The sequence below is a fragment of the Empidonax traillii genome, unplaced genomic scaffold (assembly GCF_003031625.1).
Source record: "Empidonax traillii isolate 1590-97213 ecotype Southwest subspecies unplaced genomic scaffold, ASM303162v1 scaffold586:size682069, whole genome shotgun sequence".
Lineage (NCBI taxonomy): Eukaryota > Metazoa > Chordata > Aves > Passeriformes > Tyrannidae > Empidonax > Empidonax traillii.
In genome coordinates, this window is record NW_020955779.1 from 472,264 (window position 1) to 491,866 (window position 19,603).

Consider the following 19,603-nt stretch of genomic DNA (forward strand, 5'->3'; position numbering starts at 1 on the left):
AATGTCCTAACTGGGACCCCAAACTACATCAGCTCGCTTCATCATCACAACGGAGGAAATGGGTCACGTTCAGCACATTTCCCGCTTGTACTTACTCTTTGAAAACTTCCTATTGCAGTGACTGCTTTAATGTCAGCTGGCCTTAGAGCATGAACTGAGGAAAAGAAAAAGATTTCAGGTTAAAAAAAAAAAAAAACCCACATCAAAAATTAGCAGTAATCTTGAGAGAAAGTTACATTCACTGGTATACTAAAACATAACAAAATTGGCTAAAATGTAAGAAGTCTATACTCATCATGATCATTTTGCAGGCTTTAAATTCATCAGAGTGAATAAGAAATTTTACTTGGGTATTCAGTAAATACCTTGGGTGTTTAGAGGAACTGAAATGTTCAGCCATCAAGCAGGAAAAATAAAACAAGCACTACTGTGAATGATTTAAGTAAGAGTGGCATCCCCAATTAGAAGCTGAAGAAAGTGAGGCAGAAAAGAAATAATGAAAGAACAAAAAGGCAAAAGAGTTTATAGAGCCTATCTCTACTTTAGTCATGTCTCACACATATGTATACCCTGAAACAGCTGATTTCTGCCACAGCCCATTCACAAATAATTTTGGGAGGGAAAGCCTCTACGAGGACAATATCAAACACAAACCTGAAGATGAGGGGGTCTCAGGGAATGTTGCCTGCTCACATGAAAACTGCAAGCTTCTTAGAGCCTTTGAAATAAACAAACAAATATGGTTAACTTATTTGATCTAACCATGAAATTTGGGGAAAAAGGGGTCCCATGGGCTCCATTCTCACACAGAACCAAGCTTTTGCTCATGCAAACAACTTTAAAGAACAATTACACCGTTGTTAGAAATACATGGGAACAGAGATCCAGACACCTGTGTTTTTGATCCACTGTTCCAAAACAACACTTTCTGCTCAGTTTTCTTACCAACTGCCACAGAACTGGGCCTGGGCAAGCAATGAAATGTGCTGAACACGCTGTTATATCCATTGCTGCAAACAGTGAGTGCTTAATCTGGAAGAGGTCTTAAGGACAGCTATTGCACACATCTTCATATGCCAAAGGTCACCTAACTTTTGGAAAAAGTTACAGCTTCAGTATGCAATAGGAAAAGCAGAATGAACCAATTCTGGCTCCTTAATAACTAGCAACACCTGACCAGGCGATCAGAGAAAGCAAGGATGCAAATTATACCGTTCACTCAGCAGGAGACACAGCTCAGTACCACTAGGAACATTATTCAGTGTCGTCCTACATCCTTACTGTAGGTACAGCCCAACATCCAATGCTTTAAAGAGATATGAAAGACAACCTTTCATCCCCAGGTTAGTGTGGCCATGTCTGGCTAGCTGACCATCATCACCACATAAAGGTGAAATCTGTATTGTGACAGGGGCCATCACAGTCCCCACACCCTCTCTACTGACCAGCTGGTGGACTTAACCAGTGCACACACTTTTCACCATTACAGAGCAAGGAAGAGTTTAGTCTTGTTGTTCGTAGAAGAGCACCAGAGCATCTAGGAAGAAGTGCTAACCGCAATCGACCAAGATCCAGGATGTACAACCTAATAACAAACATTGCTCAGAGAAAACCTTATTTCCTGACGAGGTACTGTAATCTTGCAGCTGCACTATCACATTGCCAGCTTGTTCACTTTGCATTTACTCTTTGTGGAAGCAGTTTAGGGCACCAAGCTGTATTTTTAAATTCTTCTGCCTGACTCAGAGGAAGCAACAGCTGAGAGGTAATGATAGGTATTGAAAATAGGAAAAAAAAGAAAGCTGTACTCATACTTTACCTCTAGTTTCCCATATTCTTTCAGGTCGTCTGCATTACCTTAAAAACATTAAAAGAATGAATTATAATTTTTTAACTTAGGAAAAAGTTTCAGAACACTTAATACTCCTAAAACCACAGAATCCTGAGAGGAGGCACCTTTCTCATCTGCCCTACTTTCCCAAGGTAAGGCTCATCCCAACAACCAAACAAATTTTGTTTGTTTTTGCTATACTAGAATAACCTTTTAGTTATTATAAGCAGATGAGATCTGTTGAAATTAATGGAATGCAATGAATTCATAGGCACAGGTGATGAAACGCTTGTGGATCTCCTCAACCAACTCTGTCTTGCACAGGCCTTCTGGAACTGTTTTTTTCTTCAGCACATTTCATATATTGCTGTAGTCTTATTCTGTCAAAATTTAGGGTAATTTGAACATGTGCAAGGTGAAACTCCTTAGAAAGGAGCAATTCACATTCATCTACATCTTCCACAGTCAGGGAGCATCACACCTTTGTGAGCTTGCCATAGCGATACAGAAACAGCTGTGATTTCTTCACTTAGTGGAGAGTGTTGGCAGACAAAATAGCCTGTAGTGCCAGAAGTTGGGCTTGTAGCTATTTCAGTAAACATTATTCTCTTCCCTTGAGATTACACTTGGATTTATACACATAAATTCTGGTTTATCCTAAAATTTCCACAAAGGTAGCCACAAAGCCTAGGTCAGCTGAACTTCAAAGCATGGTCACAGCTGTCCCTGCTTGCCACACTGAAGCCATCAGCATCCAGCAAGTCTCATGAAGGGTCTTGCTGTGCTTAGAATAATTGTCCTTTAACATCCAGAAGCTATTTCTGGAATATTTAACCCTGCTGAGTACTTCTGCTTTGTACACCTTTCTTTCCACATCAGTGACAGAGCAGATGCAGAGCCAGCTCAGCCCAGCAGGAGAGACATCCTTGGGTGTAGGGGAGCCAGCAGGGATCCCACTGCAAGGGGGTGACGTGCCTGGCACAAGCAGAGGGCTCTGGACAGCCTCTGTGGGCATGGGTAGCTGTGCATACAGAGGTCAGTGTGGTGACAGAAGTCATACTGCTCCCCATGACCACCTCAGCCTGTCTCTCCTGTGCCATGCTATGCGACCATATTCAGTAACTGTCAGCAACTTCCATATGGAGGCTATTTTTGCCACTTGGGTTTCAACCATGAGCTATTTGCAAATTTATATTATTTTTACTGTGGTCGGTAGAAGGTTGAGAGAGTTGCTGCCTGAGTGTTATGTGTGACATTTTATTTAAAACTTCTGCCTGTTCAATTCATGTTTTTGACGATGCTTTACTCAGGACTATAACCAGAACTCAGCTCTGTTTGAGATACTGGAGGCACGAGCAATGAGAGACTCACCTGCATCACACAAATCTATTGCAGAAACTCAGTATCTTTGAGAATTTTAACAGTAATTTCAGCTGTATTTCAAAATAAATCCACAGGTTACATTGAGAAAGAAAGAGGATCCAATCATAGCTTCCAGGATTCAGGGAGTCGGGGGAACAGTTCTACTAAGCGAGACTGAAAGTCCATCTAATCTTGGATTCTGCCTCTGACAACATCCAAATGTATATACTTAGGCAGAGAATAAGGAAAACGGATATACTTCCATATAACAACAGGTATATTCTATAACTATCCTCCTAACTATCTGTGCTATTGTGCTCCCTGAGAAAGGAATTACTTCATGTTGAAGAATTCCCTGCGACCTTTCTTCCCTGGATCTGCCAATTTGTTTTTCTAACACTTTCACACTTTTGGCAAAGGTGCTTTATAATTTAATTATTGAAAAAAAGTACTTCTCATTTGTTACTAACATGACCTGTATTCTTTTTGTTCTTGTAAAGAGTAGTAATTTCCCTATTTCTGCAAAACTTACCATTTTACATGTGCCTGTATGTCTTTATCATACACCTGTCCATTCTTCCAGGCTGAAGAGTCAATCTCTTTGTAGAAGTTGTTTCATAAGTCTGACCACTCTTCCCCTTTATCCTCCTCCTAGGCTTTTCCACATCTTTTTTGAGATGAAAAGTCTAGACAACTGTCAAGATGCAGGTGAACCATGGCCCTGTACACAGCAGCAGCAACATGCGTTTTATGCTGTTCTCTCCCTGACTCATGAAATTATTCGTCTCTCTGACCATGTCTAGCACTGATTTTTTCAGACAGCTATGTTCTGGGCTCAAGCATCATCTATCTTTTTGGCCTACTCAGAAGACTAGTTCAGAGGGTACCTTGGGAAACAGCCCTCGGAAACAAAGGGGTCCAGGAGGGATGGACATGCTTCAAGAAGCACAGGAGCAGGCTGTCCCAGTCTGCTGAAAGGTAAGCCAACGGGAAAGACAGCTGAACAGGGAGATTTTGAAGGAAATTAGGGGGAAAAAGAGATCTTACTAACTATAGAAAAAAGGGCTGGCTACTCATGAAGAGTTTAGGAATATAGTTAGGTCACGTAGAAAGAAAATTAGAGAGACAAAGGCACGCTTTGAACTCAGTCTAGCCACTTGTGTTAGGGATAACAAGAAGTGCCTCTACAAATGCATCAATAGCAAAAGGAAGGGCAAAGAAAACCTCCATTCTTTTTTGGACATAGTGGGGAACATAGTCACCAAAGATGAGGAAAAGGCTGAGGTATTTAACACCTTCTTTGCCTCAGTTTTCAACAGTAACACAGGTTGTCCTCAGGACAACTGGCCTTTGGAACTGGTAGACAAAGACAGGAAGCCAAATAGGCCCCCCGTAATCCAGGAGAAGAAACACTTAGCAACCTGCTGAGCCATTTGGATCCTCACAAGTCTACGGGACCAGATGGGATCCATCCTAGGGTGATGAGGGAGCTGGGCACTGTCTTAAGCTCTGCCAGGGGAAGTTTAGGTTGGATATTGGGAAGAAATTTTTTACAGAGAGAGTCATCAGACATTGGAATGGGCTGCCCAGGGAGGTGGTGGATTCGCCGCCCCTGGAGATTTTTAAGATGAGACTGGATGTGGCACTGAGTGCCACTTAGTGCCATCTAGTAACCACGGCGGTGTTGGATCAAGGGTTGGATTTGATGATCTCAGAGGTCTTTTCCAACCTGGTTGATTCTATGATTCTATTTAGAATTCATCATTGAGTACACATAGATAAAAGTAACATATAAGGGGAAAACTTAGTGTAAGTTCTCATTCTGAGCATCCTGAGTAGTTTTGCATCAGCAAGCTAGAATGCCCCCTTATCCAGATCACTTCTGAATATGTGAGGAGCCCACATTCCAACCCAGATCAACATAAGTATCACAGTTACTACAATGGACATGTTCATATTTCTACTTAGCTCACTCCCTTGTGTGGATACCATCTAACCCTGACAGTTCTTTTACTATTTGCCATTAGTTTGTTCAAGGATTTAACTGCTACTCCTCTTGCCCCCTGTGCTGAAAGGTTCGGAGTGAAAGATCTTTTTTAAGCTGTTATGCAGAGGACACCAAAGAAAAAAGAAATTGTCAGCTTTCAGCCATCTTTTAGATGACAGTCAACCCTACAGACTCCATGTTTCAGATTAATTTGAAAAAGGATTTATTGGTTTTCACTCCTTCAACAATGATTAATTTTCCCCCCTCAGAATAATTTTTGGCCTGGCTAATTAAATTCTAACCTATTCAGTTTTCTTTGTTTGTTTTGGATTTCTGCTTTCCATTGAATGACTTTTAAACTCCTGCAGCTCCCAATATTATAGTTACTCCCTTACTCTACCGCTGAATATTTCTAGCTTGCATTTTCAATTGTCTCAAAATAAAAAAATTGTTTTTCTGACAATTTCCCCAAAGTTTGGGAGAAATATTCTAATTCCTTCCTCCCTTGCTCTTATAATTAATCTGTTGCAACAAATAATTCTTACAGGTTGCTGTCAATCCCCATTTTTTCCTGAATCAAATTGTCAGAGGAACTTCAGCCATCATGCATCTTTTTCCATAAATTACTTAAGGAACCAAAGCATCCTAACAGTTAGTCAGAAGATATTTATCATCACAGCCTACTGCTAAGGCAAAGCACTCTTACTATTTATCGTTATTTTCTTACAGGCAGAGAGCTGAAGCATGGACTTTGGAGATCCACTATAAGGAAAAAAGTCTCCCCCTACCCTGAAACTTGCAGAAATCTGAACAACAGTGCTTTGAACGACAGGATGCTGCCTAAGCATTCAGATAATCTTCTACCACTAAAGAGAAGATGATCATCATTATGAATTCAGAGAAAGCCTCTGTCACTTGCTTAGATTTCTGCATCATTTTGGCACAGATCTCATTGTCTGATGATGTTTTTCTCCCCAGAAAGTTTTAGTGCCTGCCTAAGACACAGTCCATCCCCAGAACAGCGTAAACCAATGCGTGCATCTTGGTCAAAAAATGATCAAACGTACACAAAGTTACATGCAAGATCACAGTTTTACTCACAGATTTTCTTCATCATGCTTCTAAAACTCCTGCTATACACCCACCTTGCAACAATTAAAAATAGAGGTTCCCAAATACTGCGCAACTCAAATTTTCAAAGAGCTTTTCAAAACTTACCTTCTGAGGAGAGCAACCAAAGGAACAATACACTTAACAATAGCTTCATGGTAAGCACCTGTATGAACTGATAATCCCAGAGCCTTGTCTGCTAGATCTTAAGGCTGTGAAGAAAGAAATAGTCTTCTTTTTTCTCCTTTATATCTTAGAAATTGATAACTCAGCAGCCATAAAAACTATTAGCCTCTACCTTTGGAAAGCAAAGCGACAATGATATTTCATTGCCCAGCCAAGGGTCAAAGAAGTGGCACGACTTCTCTCACTTGTTCAGAGGCAGCTGGCCATTTTGCAGGGCAACTCTCAGCAAATCTAAGGACCAAGATCACATGAGTCAGCTTTCAGCAGGGTCAAGGCTCTTCCAGGCAATACATAACACATTAATTTGGCATTAGGCTGCCTCTATCAGGCAGGGAAGGAGCCTCTGCTCCTGAGGCGAAAAGGGCAATTGAACCCTATGTAGAAGTCCACACCCACCCAAAGAGGAAGGTTGTGCTCTTTGTTTCGTTTCCTTCCCTACCTCTGCTCCTTCCTTGCCTTCTGCTGGACTCATGCTATGCCTGTCTCTCTTCTGCTAACACCAGAGCTGCCAAGCCACCAAAACTCCAAAAGCCTAAATGTGGCTGCCAGAGGGGCACCCCTACAGCTTCAGCCCACGGGATGTAGGCAGTTCCCCTCCTGGTGGATTTTCCTTCACTGGGTTATGCCTCACTGGTATTAGCCACGATGGAGCACTGGCTGACAAGCAGGATCAGTTAGTCTGCCCTCATTCCGCACAGGTCTACAAACCCCTTGCTACCAGGCTATCACAGTAGCCCAGTCACTATTGCAGAAACGCCGGCTAGACTGTGATACAACGCTCAGTGAGACTCCACTGTGCCTCAATTACAGTGTCAGGATCAAACCTCCGAAGAGCAGCCTGCTGTCCTCACACAAAACAGAAGGCTGACCGACCTTTGGTCTCTTCTGAGCCCATTGACACCTAGATAGAGCTCCTGCATGAATAATGGCAGTCTGCTTAAGTAAACAGCTTTAAATGCTTAAATAAGCCACTAACACACCCAGCTCAATCGGTCTAACTCATCCTTCAAAGGGGATTTTGTTTATTTTGGCTTTCTGTTGTTTCACGACAGAAATTTTACATTCTTTAAAGGTATATATTTGAGGTAAATCTTATGCTTGCTTCACTTATCAAAAACCAGGAATGTTACATTAATTCTGAACATAAATAATTATGGTGGAGAGCAACATGCAAGGAGGAATCTTCATAGGGGAAAGCATTCCTCCACTCTCTGAGGCTTTAACCTCAACACAGCAAAAACATACCATAGGCCTCCCCTATGCAGCACAAGGGGCTACTCACCTCAAACACATCAGCACATTCATATCCGAGAGGGATGAGCTCATTCTGCTTGGAGGTCTCACAGCCTGAAACAGTCTGACACCCAGACTCTTTTGACGGTAAGGTAATAAAAATTTAAAAGCTTACTCACTATCAGGGCACAGCACCACACCAGCCAGCAGCTCCCGTGCCTGGGCTAAGCTGCAGTGGAGCTCCCAGGCACATGGGAGATGAGAGATGTCACAGGTGAGGCTGGTCAGGGCCATTATCACCTCTCAGTTAAGGTGGCACTGCACAGTCTCAGCATGGATGGGAGTTACCTTTGGTGGGTTTTGTCATTCCAAGAGCTGGAAGTGTTTAAAATCTGAGAAAGTCTACTCCTCATTGTACACAAAGAAAAACAAGGAAAAGAAGGTAACACTAATTCATACATTTGCCAGAAAACACAGCTCCAAAGTAAGAGTTTAGCCTTTAAACATTGCTACATGCTCCAGAAGCAAAACAGCGTTAAGTTTGAGGCTTGTAAATCTCCTGTAAACACTCCTTCCCACCACCCAAGCGTCATCGTAGCTCCTGGAGTGAATAGCAAATAGTAAGTGGTAAAAAGATCAAAGAAGTTTACAAACGGAATTTTCTATTAGATATTGAAGTATCAGAGAAAAATTAAAGCCTTTGCATCACTGCAAGAGCAAAGCTAGATGAAGGTAAGAAGGCATGAAGATTTCCTGGCCACAAGCCAACCCCCAGCTGATGGTATTTAGGAATAACTTAGGGGAACTGCAGCCATGTAGCTGATTACCTAATGATCAACACAGAACACCTTTGGTCTTCCCTAAAGTGCCTGCTGCTGCTCAGGTGGGACAAGGAGCTAGCTGGATCTCATAATAAACCCTGCCTGAATTATGTGAGTCTTCGAATTGTCACCTGCCCGGGGTGAAGAGGACTCATAACACAACTGGCTCAGAAATGCTTTGCGTGGAGTTGGAGGTGAGGAGCAGAAGTTTTCTGCCTTGGCATGTTCTCGGGCAAAGGACCTGTTACACAGGTTTACACCCAACAGTGCAAAACACAACAAAAACAAAAGTAAAGTCCCAGTCAGAGTTTTAAAGTAAACAACCCCCAAACAGATACTCAAACATGTGCTAAAACATATTAGCCGAACTCCTTGGGCCCTTGCTAAATTTTTAGGTGGCTTATAATATACCTAAGTCTTCACCTTTCATCCCTGGTATGGGAGCTGTAGCTTGGAAAGCAACGGAATTTTTCTGTCTTGTCCTTAAGGTTTTCCTTATCTGCTCAGTTAAACAGAGCTGTTTCATGCACCCCTTTTACTTATACAGAATATTGAAAACCAGAAACTCTTTCAACCACTCTAGGTCCTCACCTGTAGGACCAGCATTTTAAAATACAAATAATGAAGGTATGGCTACATATTAAAAGAAAAAAACACAAACAAGCAGACAAAAAAAATCTCATAGCACTCAACCTCTACCAATTAAACCCAAGATGTTTGTCACCATAAGCACAACCTTTTATTGAATAAGTACGAAAGTAGCTCACTCAGCTGCTAACAAGCAGAGGCCATATATATCAGAGGATAATGCAATTGCACCAACAAATCTATCACATTACCCTGGCATAGCAGAGGAGTTCTTGTGGAAACACAAAATAAATTGGTTTTCTATTTCCTTTGAAGATACCACCTGTCTGTGACCTGTCTCTGCTAATCTTATTGCCTAGACAAGGTCTTAGGTCTTGAATTCTGTATTTGGGAAGGATATTCCTGAATTGTTCCATCTATGAGATGCCCCTCCATAACGGGTAGAACATGATAGTGCTGTGAAAATGGTAGAAGTAAATCATACACAACAGTGAGATGTTTCATACGTCCTCGTGATGTTGTGCCATCGCCTCCTGTTGTTGTGATTCACGCTGCTGGTAAATTTAGTGCAGGCTCTGGATCCAAACAGCAAAGCTTCCTCCACGGGAAAGTTCAGGCCTGCAGTGGAGGGTGAGGAGATGAAGTGAGGCCAAGGGCAGCCAGGGACATGAATCACCAGGCAGCAATTCTGCGGCAGCAAGCAGAGCTGCACAGCTTGAAGGAGGCTGCTACCACCTGCTGGAGAGACTGCAAATCCTCCAAGGTGAAGAAGAACCCAGACTTTATTATGGAACTGGAAAGCACTGCTGTGTGTATGGTCAGGTTACTGAAAATGGGGAAACGGCCTTGCAATACTTGGTGCCCTCCTGAAAAAAACCCCAAGCTTCTGGAGTTGCAGGTGAAGAGAATCTAAATTGTTTCTAAAATGGCTTTTAAAAAGGCCTGTAGAAACAAATGGAAACACAAAGTCTCAAAAACACATTTTTCTGAGCTCAACAGGCAACTAGAGCCTTCCCCTGGATGTTTGGGATGGGCAAAGCTGCTACAGAGACCTGAGCTGTAGCAATAAGTAAGTAAATAAACAAGGTCACTGCTGCACTTATACCTGTGTCTTGGATGAGCTATTAAGCAGCAGCTCTTGCAAACACCTATGTGCAAACACCCCAATCCAGTGTTAATAAGTGAATAAAACTCAAAAGTTCTTCCTTAGGCCTGCAGGAGGGCACAACCTCCCACACAGATTGTTTAATTGCTTGGCAAGGGCACAAGTTCTGTAGCCACTGACCTGAGACAAACTATAGCACAAAGTCCACAGACAGTGCTCGGCGCTGCTGGGAGGCTGGTGGTGCCCAGGCTGCCTTTACAGCTTGCATACCTGCCACAGATCCCTCATTCCCCATCACCTGTCACAAAAACATGGTGTACTCTTTGCAGCAAAAGCTGAAACTGCTCCTCACTGCCTATTCTAGTAGTTTCTAGGCCTCTGATAGAGGCAAGCTGCAGATCATGCCATGGGCTGAAATCCTCCCTACTCTGTGGGGACAGGAGCTCTGAAGCCTGATAATGTCTGCAAGGCAGCTGAGGGCTCTGAACACCCGGAGAACAGAAGAAGCCATGATTTAAAGATCCTCTGCTAAAGACTTTTTTACCAACTTTTCTGTAGCGAGGATTAGTTTGAGTCTGTAAGCAGCAAGAAGCTGGGGACCAGATACTTCCTGCAGCCTCATCTCAAGCTGGCCCCTCGGTTATCAGATCAGGAGATAAAACTCATTTCTAGGGAGCCCTGTTTACAGCCACAGACTTGAGAGAGTTCACCACCACTACCACAGCCTTGAGAGAGCAGGGCTGGCAGGAAGGCAGATAGCAAAGGGAAGCAGTCTGCCTGCTTCTGATAGACAGTGATGGCGTTTGACTGTAGGCACCAGAAAATACGTGCTCCCTTTCCGTGAGTCTCTGGGTGAGTTCACTGATGTTCACAACCGAAATACCTAATTCTTGAAGATCTGCATGGAAATCAGGCACCTAAATAAATGCCTCTGTGAATTAAAGCCCAAGTCTCAAAGCACTGTCATTCTCTGTAAAGTGAAAACACGCTTTTTCTCATTCTTTTCCATTAAGCTATAAAATTCCAAAAGCAGTGCCAAAGCAGCGCCAGCTTTTTGCTGTTTGTGTTCACACCACAAAGGGGCTCTGTTTTCGGCCAGTGCTGTAATTGCAGCAGCCGTGTGGGGAGCTCCTGACGCTCCTGTGCTCTCTGAAGCTCTTCCCACATGAAGGTGCAATACACAGACTCTGTGGGGTCCGCCTGTCTAGGTGCCATGGTGTCCCAGACTTGCTAGTCCATCTATGCACACTCCAAAAATCCTCTGTTTACCTGACTCCCCCGCAGAAGTTTGTTTCTCAGCCTGCCTCTACATGTCGGAAAACAAATCCCTTTGACCTCAATGAGCCAGCCCCAGCTGTGCCGTATTCCTTTTGCATCATTAATACTTGTGCTGCTCTTGAAAAAGAGAAGACTGTCAAGTGGTAGCATCGTGGTTGAGAAGGAGTAAGGCTGCTTTACCTCTTAAGGGATGAGGCTGTTGGACTCTTCTGGCTGCTTTTTCACCTAACTTTTATAGACCTTTATGCTTCAATGCCCTTGAGGTTGCCCAGGTTTTGTCCATTGCCAGCAGAAGCACCTGGAGCCAGAAACGTATGGCTCGGCATGCTCCCTTCACATACTTTACACACCACAAACTGTGCCAAACACGTCCTCCCACCATAGTGTTCGCCATCTATGCAATGCTCTGAGCTGCTCTCACCTGTTCTGTGGCTAAAAGAGTCAAACACGGGCTGTCCAGGTGCTCTGTCTCTTCTTGCTCATAAGTTCTGAGTGGAATCGCATTGAGGCAAGCCTGAGGGTATCAGATTCAGTGCTTAGAGGAATGGGTTAAAAGGTCCTTTGGACACAAACACACTTATTTTACTAGGGGACCAAGCAAGGGCAAGCAGATAAAGTCTTTACTACTTGTGAATAGGTGCTTACAGAAGCCAATTTCCTATTGTGAGGCAAAGAAATCACAGGGGAATGACAAGCAAATATCATCAAGTCTCTCTTAAACCTCAAGTCACACATAGCTCAGCGCTCCAGGAAGGGAAGCAGGTAAACAGGCACAAAATAAATAGGAGTGGTGAGCATACAGAAACTACAGAAGCCAGACTGGAATAGAAATATTTATAGTGCAGGGTGGAAAGGAATATCAGTGCTCTGCCTGGAGCACATGGCCAGTTGGCCTGAGTGGCACATTGCGTGTGGAGGATCACGCCTGCTTTTGCCAGCTGTAACTCTCACGAGTTGCCACCAGAGGACACCAAATTCCTACATTTTTACTCCTGAACACGACGAGTATCCTGAACCTTTGGCTGAGTGTGGGGAAAAACTGTTATGGCAATGGAGCTATACTACCAGTCCTTAGGAGGGGAGGTTCTTGACGTGACCTGTGGTTGTCCAGGTGTACCATCACACAACACTAGCTCTGTCTCCTCCTTTACAGTCAGAGGCCAATTTCAAGCTTGCATATTTTCAGTGACTGCATGCTTTGAAGACCAGTAATAATACAGAAAATAACAGTGATTCAAAGCGATGGTAGATGGTCGGAGACCAAAAGCCACTGCCAGTTGAACAGATGTTCTTATTCCCATTGAAAGAGCCTTCCAAAACTCACAGCTCTGCCAGGCTTCACCCTGACATTTCAGCTGAATATTGCAAGAATCCCATCAAGCGCTAGAGGCCTTTGTTTTTAAGATGGAAAGGCTGGGCTCCAGAACCAGCTATGGGTGCAGGCATGGGCCTGTGCATAGGATTTTCTGAACAATTAATCTGCATGTTATTATTTCAAGTCATCTCAATAAATTGCAAAAGCTGCTCAGAATCAACTGGACAAAATTCAACAAAAACACAGCAATGTAGTATGATTGAGAAGAAGAAATTAAGTGCAAAAATGGACAACTTTGAATAACTGGTTAACCAGCAGTACTACACAAAAGGATCTGGAGGAATTAGAATGGATCATATAATGAGTCAACAGTATGCTGCAGTTGCAACAAAAACAAACGTTTCTTTTGACATTTTTGTTAATGGAGTGTCATAAGTATGTCACAGAAGGTCATTAATATGCTTTATTCCAAAAGAGTGCTCACTGATGCTAAACGCTGTGCCAAATTCGGGGCACAGAAGGAGGGAGTTTAGAGCAGACCAGCTAGCTCAACAGGAAGCTTAAGAACCCCTGGGGAAAGCTGGATAGGCTGGGTGAGCTTTTTCCAGGAGGGAAAGAGGAGAGTGAGGATGGCCGCTCTGAATGCAGGAGGTTGTTCTAGCCAGCAGCAATTACCATGCATCTCTTTTCCCTGGAAGCTCAGAAGAAAGACAGAGTGGTCCCAGTGTAGAACAAAGGTAGATACCAGACCTGGGACTAGTTTGGGTTTCATCTCAACAGGCAGCTCTGTTTTCTTATGTAAGAGGAAAGGTATGCAGGTGGGGGATGGGAGGAGTCATGAGTTTTGATGTGACTGCCTGTGACAACCTGGAAACTTGCTTTCAGGTGAGGAATGGTCCTCTTAACACAACAAAGCGACACACCCAAGAGTGCATACACAGACCACACCTACTGGAGCCAGCTTCCACAGGTTTGTTTGTACAGCAAGCAAAGGAGAAAATAAAGATTGGAGATGGAGCTTCCCTTTTGCCCACTCCTCCCAGGTCAACCTGACCTTAGGAATAGCATAATACGGCTGTTCACGTGTTACTGCTTTCTGTGGCTCCTGGGGACCTCTGTGGTCCTGCTAATCTCACAGCAGCTGTTAGACTCCCACGTCTTAGACCTGTTTCCACCAAGTACCCGAACAAATTTGGTCATGTCCCCATTCAGCAAAGGCCTTAAGCTTATGCTTACATTGAGCACAAGCTTCAAACTGAGTGTATTCCGCGACTTCGGCAAACAAGGCCTTTACCTAAGAAAACATAGATGAAACAACTTTTCATTTAGCTAAGCTCAAACACTTTCCTCAGACTCCTTGAGTCTACCACCTCTCTGACACTGAAATAGATGCCTTGCATAAGAAGACTCTCTTGCTTCCTCTGTGCTGTAACTCATCAACTCTTTCCTGCTCCGGGGCACGTACCTCTAGGGACAGATGAAATCTATTCCTGTTTGTTACTATGCAGAGCTAGATCTCAACAGCAGTGATAAAGGTCCTTGCACATCCTAGCTTGCTTTCTGATACTTCCCTTTTCTCTGGAATTCATGCTCCTCACCCGCCCTCGTTCCCTTCCCCCTTCCCTGTTTGCTCATACTTCTGGAAAGATGACTGAAGGCTAACCAGTGAGTAAGACACTGCTGCACGTCATCGCCTGTCTGCTGCAAGAAGGGGTGAACAAGTTCGTTTGTCCACAGGTTAAAGTGAGGTTGCCATCCAAACAAGGAGCATGTAATTGGGAGACCAAGCAGTGGGAAACCTGCCCTCTCTTCTCTCTCTCGTCTGGAGCATTTAATTTCTCTTGTTTTCTTCATTGCATACAGCACTTTATGCCTGCACAGCATCTTTCAAGCAAGGATCTCAAAGGGATTCACAGACCTTAATTAAACCTCATAAATCCCTAATTGATAGATGAAAATTCTGAGTCACAAAAAGGTGAAGTGATGTGCTCATGGTGCAACAGTGAGTCAGTTGCAGAGCTTGGAGCAGGGTTATGGCGATCCCAATCCGGTACTCAGCATCTCCTTCACTTGACAGACTTTTCAGAAGACATGCATCTGCTTGGAGAGCAAGTTCAGCAGCTGCCTGATGCAGCTCCCAGTGGCCATTCAGCCTCCAGTGGGAAACAACCATCAATGGTGTTTGGTACTCTGATACCCAGATCAGCTAAGGGGGTAGTCTGAGTTGCAGGAGTACTGTATTACCTGGGAAGAGCTCAAACCACCCCAATCCCCACTGACTGTGACCTCAAAACTGCCCTGGGGCCCGTGGCTCAGTTAATGTTTTTTTCCAAATCCCTAAGTGGCAACCAGAGGACAAGACCAGTCCCCCCACCCTTCCAGAAGGGAGGCCTGGCAGAGGGGGGCCTTCATGCCCTGATAAATGCCTGTAGGAACAATGTTTTTATCCCTACCATGGCCCCACAGAGGCACAGTGTGGTGAACCCAGAAACCCAGGCAGGCAACCAAGCCAGCTGCTCATTTTTGGGTGGCCTCAGTCAAGTGCTTCTCTTCCTCTATTTCCCTCTCCAGACTTTGGGCAAGTCCCGTTTTAGTTCTTTTTCCCTCCCAAGCCTTTGTTTTCATATCCACAGCATGTAGGCTCAGCAGGGCCGGGACCTTCCCGGCTGGGCGTTTGCACAGAGCGGCTCCGTTGGAGTCTGGCACAGCCCTGCCTGCCCATCCCGCCTCGATGCTGGGGAGCCAGTCCCTCTTGGTGGACATCGTCATAGTCTGCTTTCCAATTATAGCATTGCAGGGCTGCGACTGTGTTTAATTGTTGGCGTTTTATAAACACTAAACGGCCTTGGCTGACGCCCGAGTTAATGATCCCCTGCAGAAGCGACTTTGGCCAGCCGGCTCCCAGCTGGGCCCTTGCCACGCCCACCAAAAAGGGTCAATTAAAAAAAGATGGGAGAGGATAAAAAATGCAGAAACACGACTTAAAAGATGATGCTGCACCTGAGGAAATGACACACACCCCCTCCTCTCTGCCAGTGAGCTGCGATGCCCCTGCTGATTTGGGCTTTCCTGAAGGCACCAAACAGCGACGCTTCAGCTCCTCAAGCCCACCTGCCTTCTGTAGGTAGTGCCTGCTGCCCACACCTGAGTACCCTTTCTCAACCATCCCAGTGACCTGCTGCACCAGGGTGCAACAACAGCAGAAGACCTGTAGCAGGATGAGCAGATCAATTCACCTACCATGTCAAACCTACATTTCTTTCCTCCAGGTTTTCCCCTTTCTTAACATCAACAAAGGAAAAAACTCAACACAACTCACCTCAAAAATGCAAACAGAATGAAAACCCCCACAAGAGTAAATAGCCAAGGCTTTTATGCTAATGCAAGACTCTCTGACAGCATCAAAACAAAGGGAAAATCTCTGGGTCAAATTTGCAACTGATGTAAATAAGCCTATTGAGTTCCAGTGGAGAGCACTGACTGCCATACAATATGTATACAGGTTGACCTCATCCCCCTCTGCTACCACATCCCAACCCAGTGGCATGACAGACACTGGAAAGGGAGCAGTATAATTTGTGCATATGCACCACTAAAGCTCAGCATTTCTATTTAAAAAAAAAAAAAAAAAAAGGCAAAAAAAAAATAGAAACAACAAAAACCCAAATGGGGCGAGCACACAGCTGCAAGGCGGGCTGGGTAATTGTGCAATGCTGGGAACTCTTAGGTAGTTAATAATTATACTCAACCTTCGGTCTAGTTCCTAACAACACCCCTAGGCGTGTCGCTCTTACAGAATAAGGGCACACGCCCTGCTGTGTCTCCTTGCTTAACAGGAACACAAAGTACAGTAGTAGGAGGTGTTTCCTTGAACTCTGAACAATTGGACATTTAAGGATTAATTACTGTTAAGGAGCTTTGGACTGGCAAACACACTAACTCAGCTCTTGGCTGCGTCTCCCAGCCAAGTTCTCTCAGTCATCCTAATTAGACATTCTGATACCATCTTTAATTATATGATCTCACATGCTATTTTTTTTTCTTCTTCTCTTTTTTTTTTTCTTCTTACACTGAACCCCTGTCTCCTGCAGCACACTGAGCGGGCAGAGCACAGAGGGGTGAACTGGTGGCGAGGAAGGCGCTTGGCTGGGAGTCGTTCCCCTCCAACTCACTCGGTGCAGCAGCAAGACCATGCACTGTTGGGACCCGAGGCAACTGGGACCTGAGCTCCCCACACTGCTCAGAACACCCCAGGTCTTTCACAAGAGGGAGGAAAGCACTGAGCCTGCCACATCTCCCTCTCTGCTGTGGGCAAGACAGGACGTATACTGTATTTGTCAGTATTGACTGCAGCCCGGCTGGAATAATCCTGTGCCGCACGATATCCCACGCCAGCCGCAGCCAGTGCGTGTGCGCGCACATGTATATACACACACGCTCTCCTGTACACACCTTGATCTTGTTGAAACAACAGGAGGAGCATAGTGCACGTTGTATTAATGCTTTTCACCTTTGTAAACATTGCACTGCTGGGGCGATGCTCCTGCGCCCCAACGTGCAGCACCCAGTGGTGCTGTGGGCCTGCCGCCCTCCCATCTCCCTTGACCCAGGGCCTGGCAAAAGCTGCTGAAGCTGCTTCACATTCAAGTTGGTCCTGTTGGACTGCTACATCTGTCCTAGGAAGGGATCTGGCAACCTCCGAGAGTCAGTAACCGACATCACCTTTTTTCCTGTGTGCTGTCATTTGCTGCCCACCCTCCTGCAGCCCCCCCTTCCCCCAGATGCGAGGAGGGAAGTTTTGGGCAGCGTGCTTTGAACTGAAATGCTGCTCTGCTGAGCTGGAAACTCAGTATACCCTGGGGTCAACTGAGGTTCACTGAGCTGGGGAACTCCTTAAATGGTATAGTCTGAAAAGCCGTTGCCCTTCATCTTTGCAAGCAGCATAAGGATGGATGGGCGAGTTTTCACTGGGACCCTTTTCTAAATGCTGGACTCCCAGACTAATGTGAACGTGGGGGCAAAGAGGCAGCTGCAGCATCCCTGCTTTCCCCAGTGCCAGCTTGTTCCCTGGAAATGGCTCCAGGATCCACCCCTGCCTCTACCTTCCAGAAGAACTGGTTGGCCTCAGCCAGGAGGGTGTCTGGCTCCTGTTCTCACCCCATGATCCTGGGGCTGGTGAACCTGCCATGCAATCCAGCAGGGTCTCTGCCCTACCTGTACTCCTGTAGGGTCTAGGCTAGACTGTGGGCCTAAGCACCACCAAGTGCTTCACCACCGCTTCCAAAATCAGGTGAGGAAAGGAGGACCTGACTGTCCCAGAGGCAGGCAGCAGTACCCCACACAGGGAGGAGCCCTCTCCTCCCAGCTCCTTGGCGTTCCTTGCTGATTCAGAGTCAACATAATGGGGCCGAGATGGCGCCATTGATCCTGCTGGGCAGGCGGAGCCGCTCTATGGTACGGTAGGGATTAGTAATGACTTTCTTCCCCATGGCACCGGGTCACGGGATTCAGTCCTTTGTACAGCCCCATAGTGGAAACCATCTGCCTCCCTCCCTGCCACCAGAAACCTGCCTGTGTAGCAGCTGCTGGTCCTGGGGAAGACAGGAATGGTAGCAGCTGCACAGGAAAATGAAGAGTTGGGGCCATGGGAGAAAAGAAAAAATTGGGACCAGTCACCAGGGGTGGAGGATAGACCTACCCTACCAAGGCAGCCAACCACACTTACAGGAGCAATTCCCCAGGAGGATCCTCTAGGACAGGCAGGTCCATGCAGTCAGAGACCTCCTATAGTCAGATGTGTCTTGGAGGACTTCAAGTTGCCAAGACCTTCACTGTACTGTACTTCCTGCTCTGTGTCGCCACAGGACAACTTTGCTCCTTGCAACTGCCTGGGAACAGCCTGGCCACAGGTGACTGCAGCTTCTGCAAACCCCCCACCTCCACCAGGACAAAAAGAGCAGGGGGGAGGAAGATCAACCCAGGAGGAACACCCATCCCAGCTGTAGGTGCTGACAGAAGAGGACACCCAAGGTCAAGGGAAGCACCTGAAGCTGATGTTTTGAAGGCATCACTCTCCTTTCCTATTCCCTCCCTTTTACCACAGGCAGTGTCACAGGCAGTTCTTCATTTCCCCAGCTGCCAGAAGTGAGGAATGTAATTAGATACCAGTATGGCCTCAGAACACTGCTCAGAGTAAGAGATTTAATCACAGTCCTTGTGGCTCCCAAACACAATATTCAGTTGGAGGCTACAAAAGGCAGCCAACATCTCCCATCACTCCCGTGACCTGCAGCAGCCAGGGAGGAGCAGAGAGTTGCAGCCTTCTAAGTCGTCATTGGCCTGGAACAAAGGCTACAGCTACTGACTGCTGCTGAACACGGCTATGGTGCTGTTCACTGCTGGTGTTGATGTCCTGCCGCAGGCCCCGGCTTTGAGGTGTCAGAGCAGGGCTGTGCCTGGCTAGACCACAGGGTGATCTTAGATGTGGAGGGGTCATGAGCTCACCTTTCCCCTGGGATTAACGGAGATATTCATGGGCCTCTGGCATGTAAGTTTTCTTTTAAGCTCAGGGACTGGTGTCTGCTGCTGTGTCCTCATTAACATGAGATAAACAGTTTCAAAACTAAATGAAGTACATTTCAGAGTGAAGTACATTTCAGAGTGGTACTTTGACGTAAGCAACTGAAACAGGATTTAGCAAATTAGAGCATCCAGTGCTTGAATAACTTGATCTACCCAAAGGAAAAGAACTGACCTATTTCTTCTGCTTGCCCAAACCCAGCATCTC

General features: G+C 45.4%; 1 protein-coding gene across 1 annotated transcript in view; it reads right to left on the minus strand.

Moving 5' to 3' along the window:
* PLB1 (phospholipase B1) overlaps window positions 1-18,238 on the minus strand; it is a 93,193-nt gene extending 74,955 nt beyond the window's left edge. Inside the window, exons 1-5 of the mRNA XM_027898240.1 lie at window positions 18,152-18,238; window positions 14,053-14,110; window positions 1,820-1,857; window positions 655-718; window positions 96-154 (exon numbers count right to left, since the gene is read on the minus strand). Of these exons, the coding sequence (XP_027754041.1) occupies window positions 96-154; window positions 655-718; window positions 1,820-1,857; window positions 14,053-14,110; window positions 18,152-18,238 (306 nt within the window). The remainder of the gene's footprint in view (window positions 1-95; window positions 155-654; window positions 719-1,819; window positions 1,858-14,052; window positions 14,111-18,151) is intronic.
* Window positions 18,239-19,603: the final 1,365 nt, after the last annotated feature.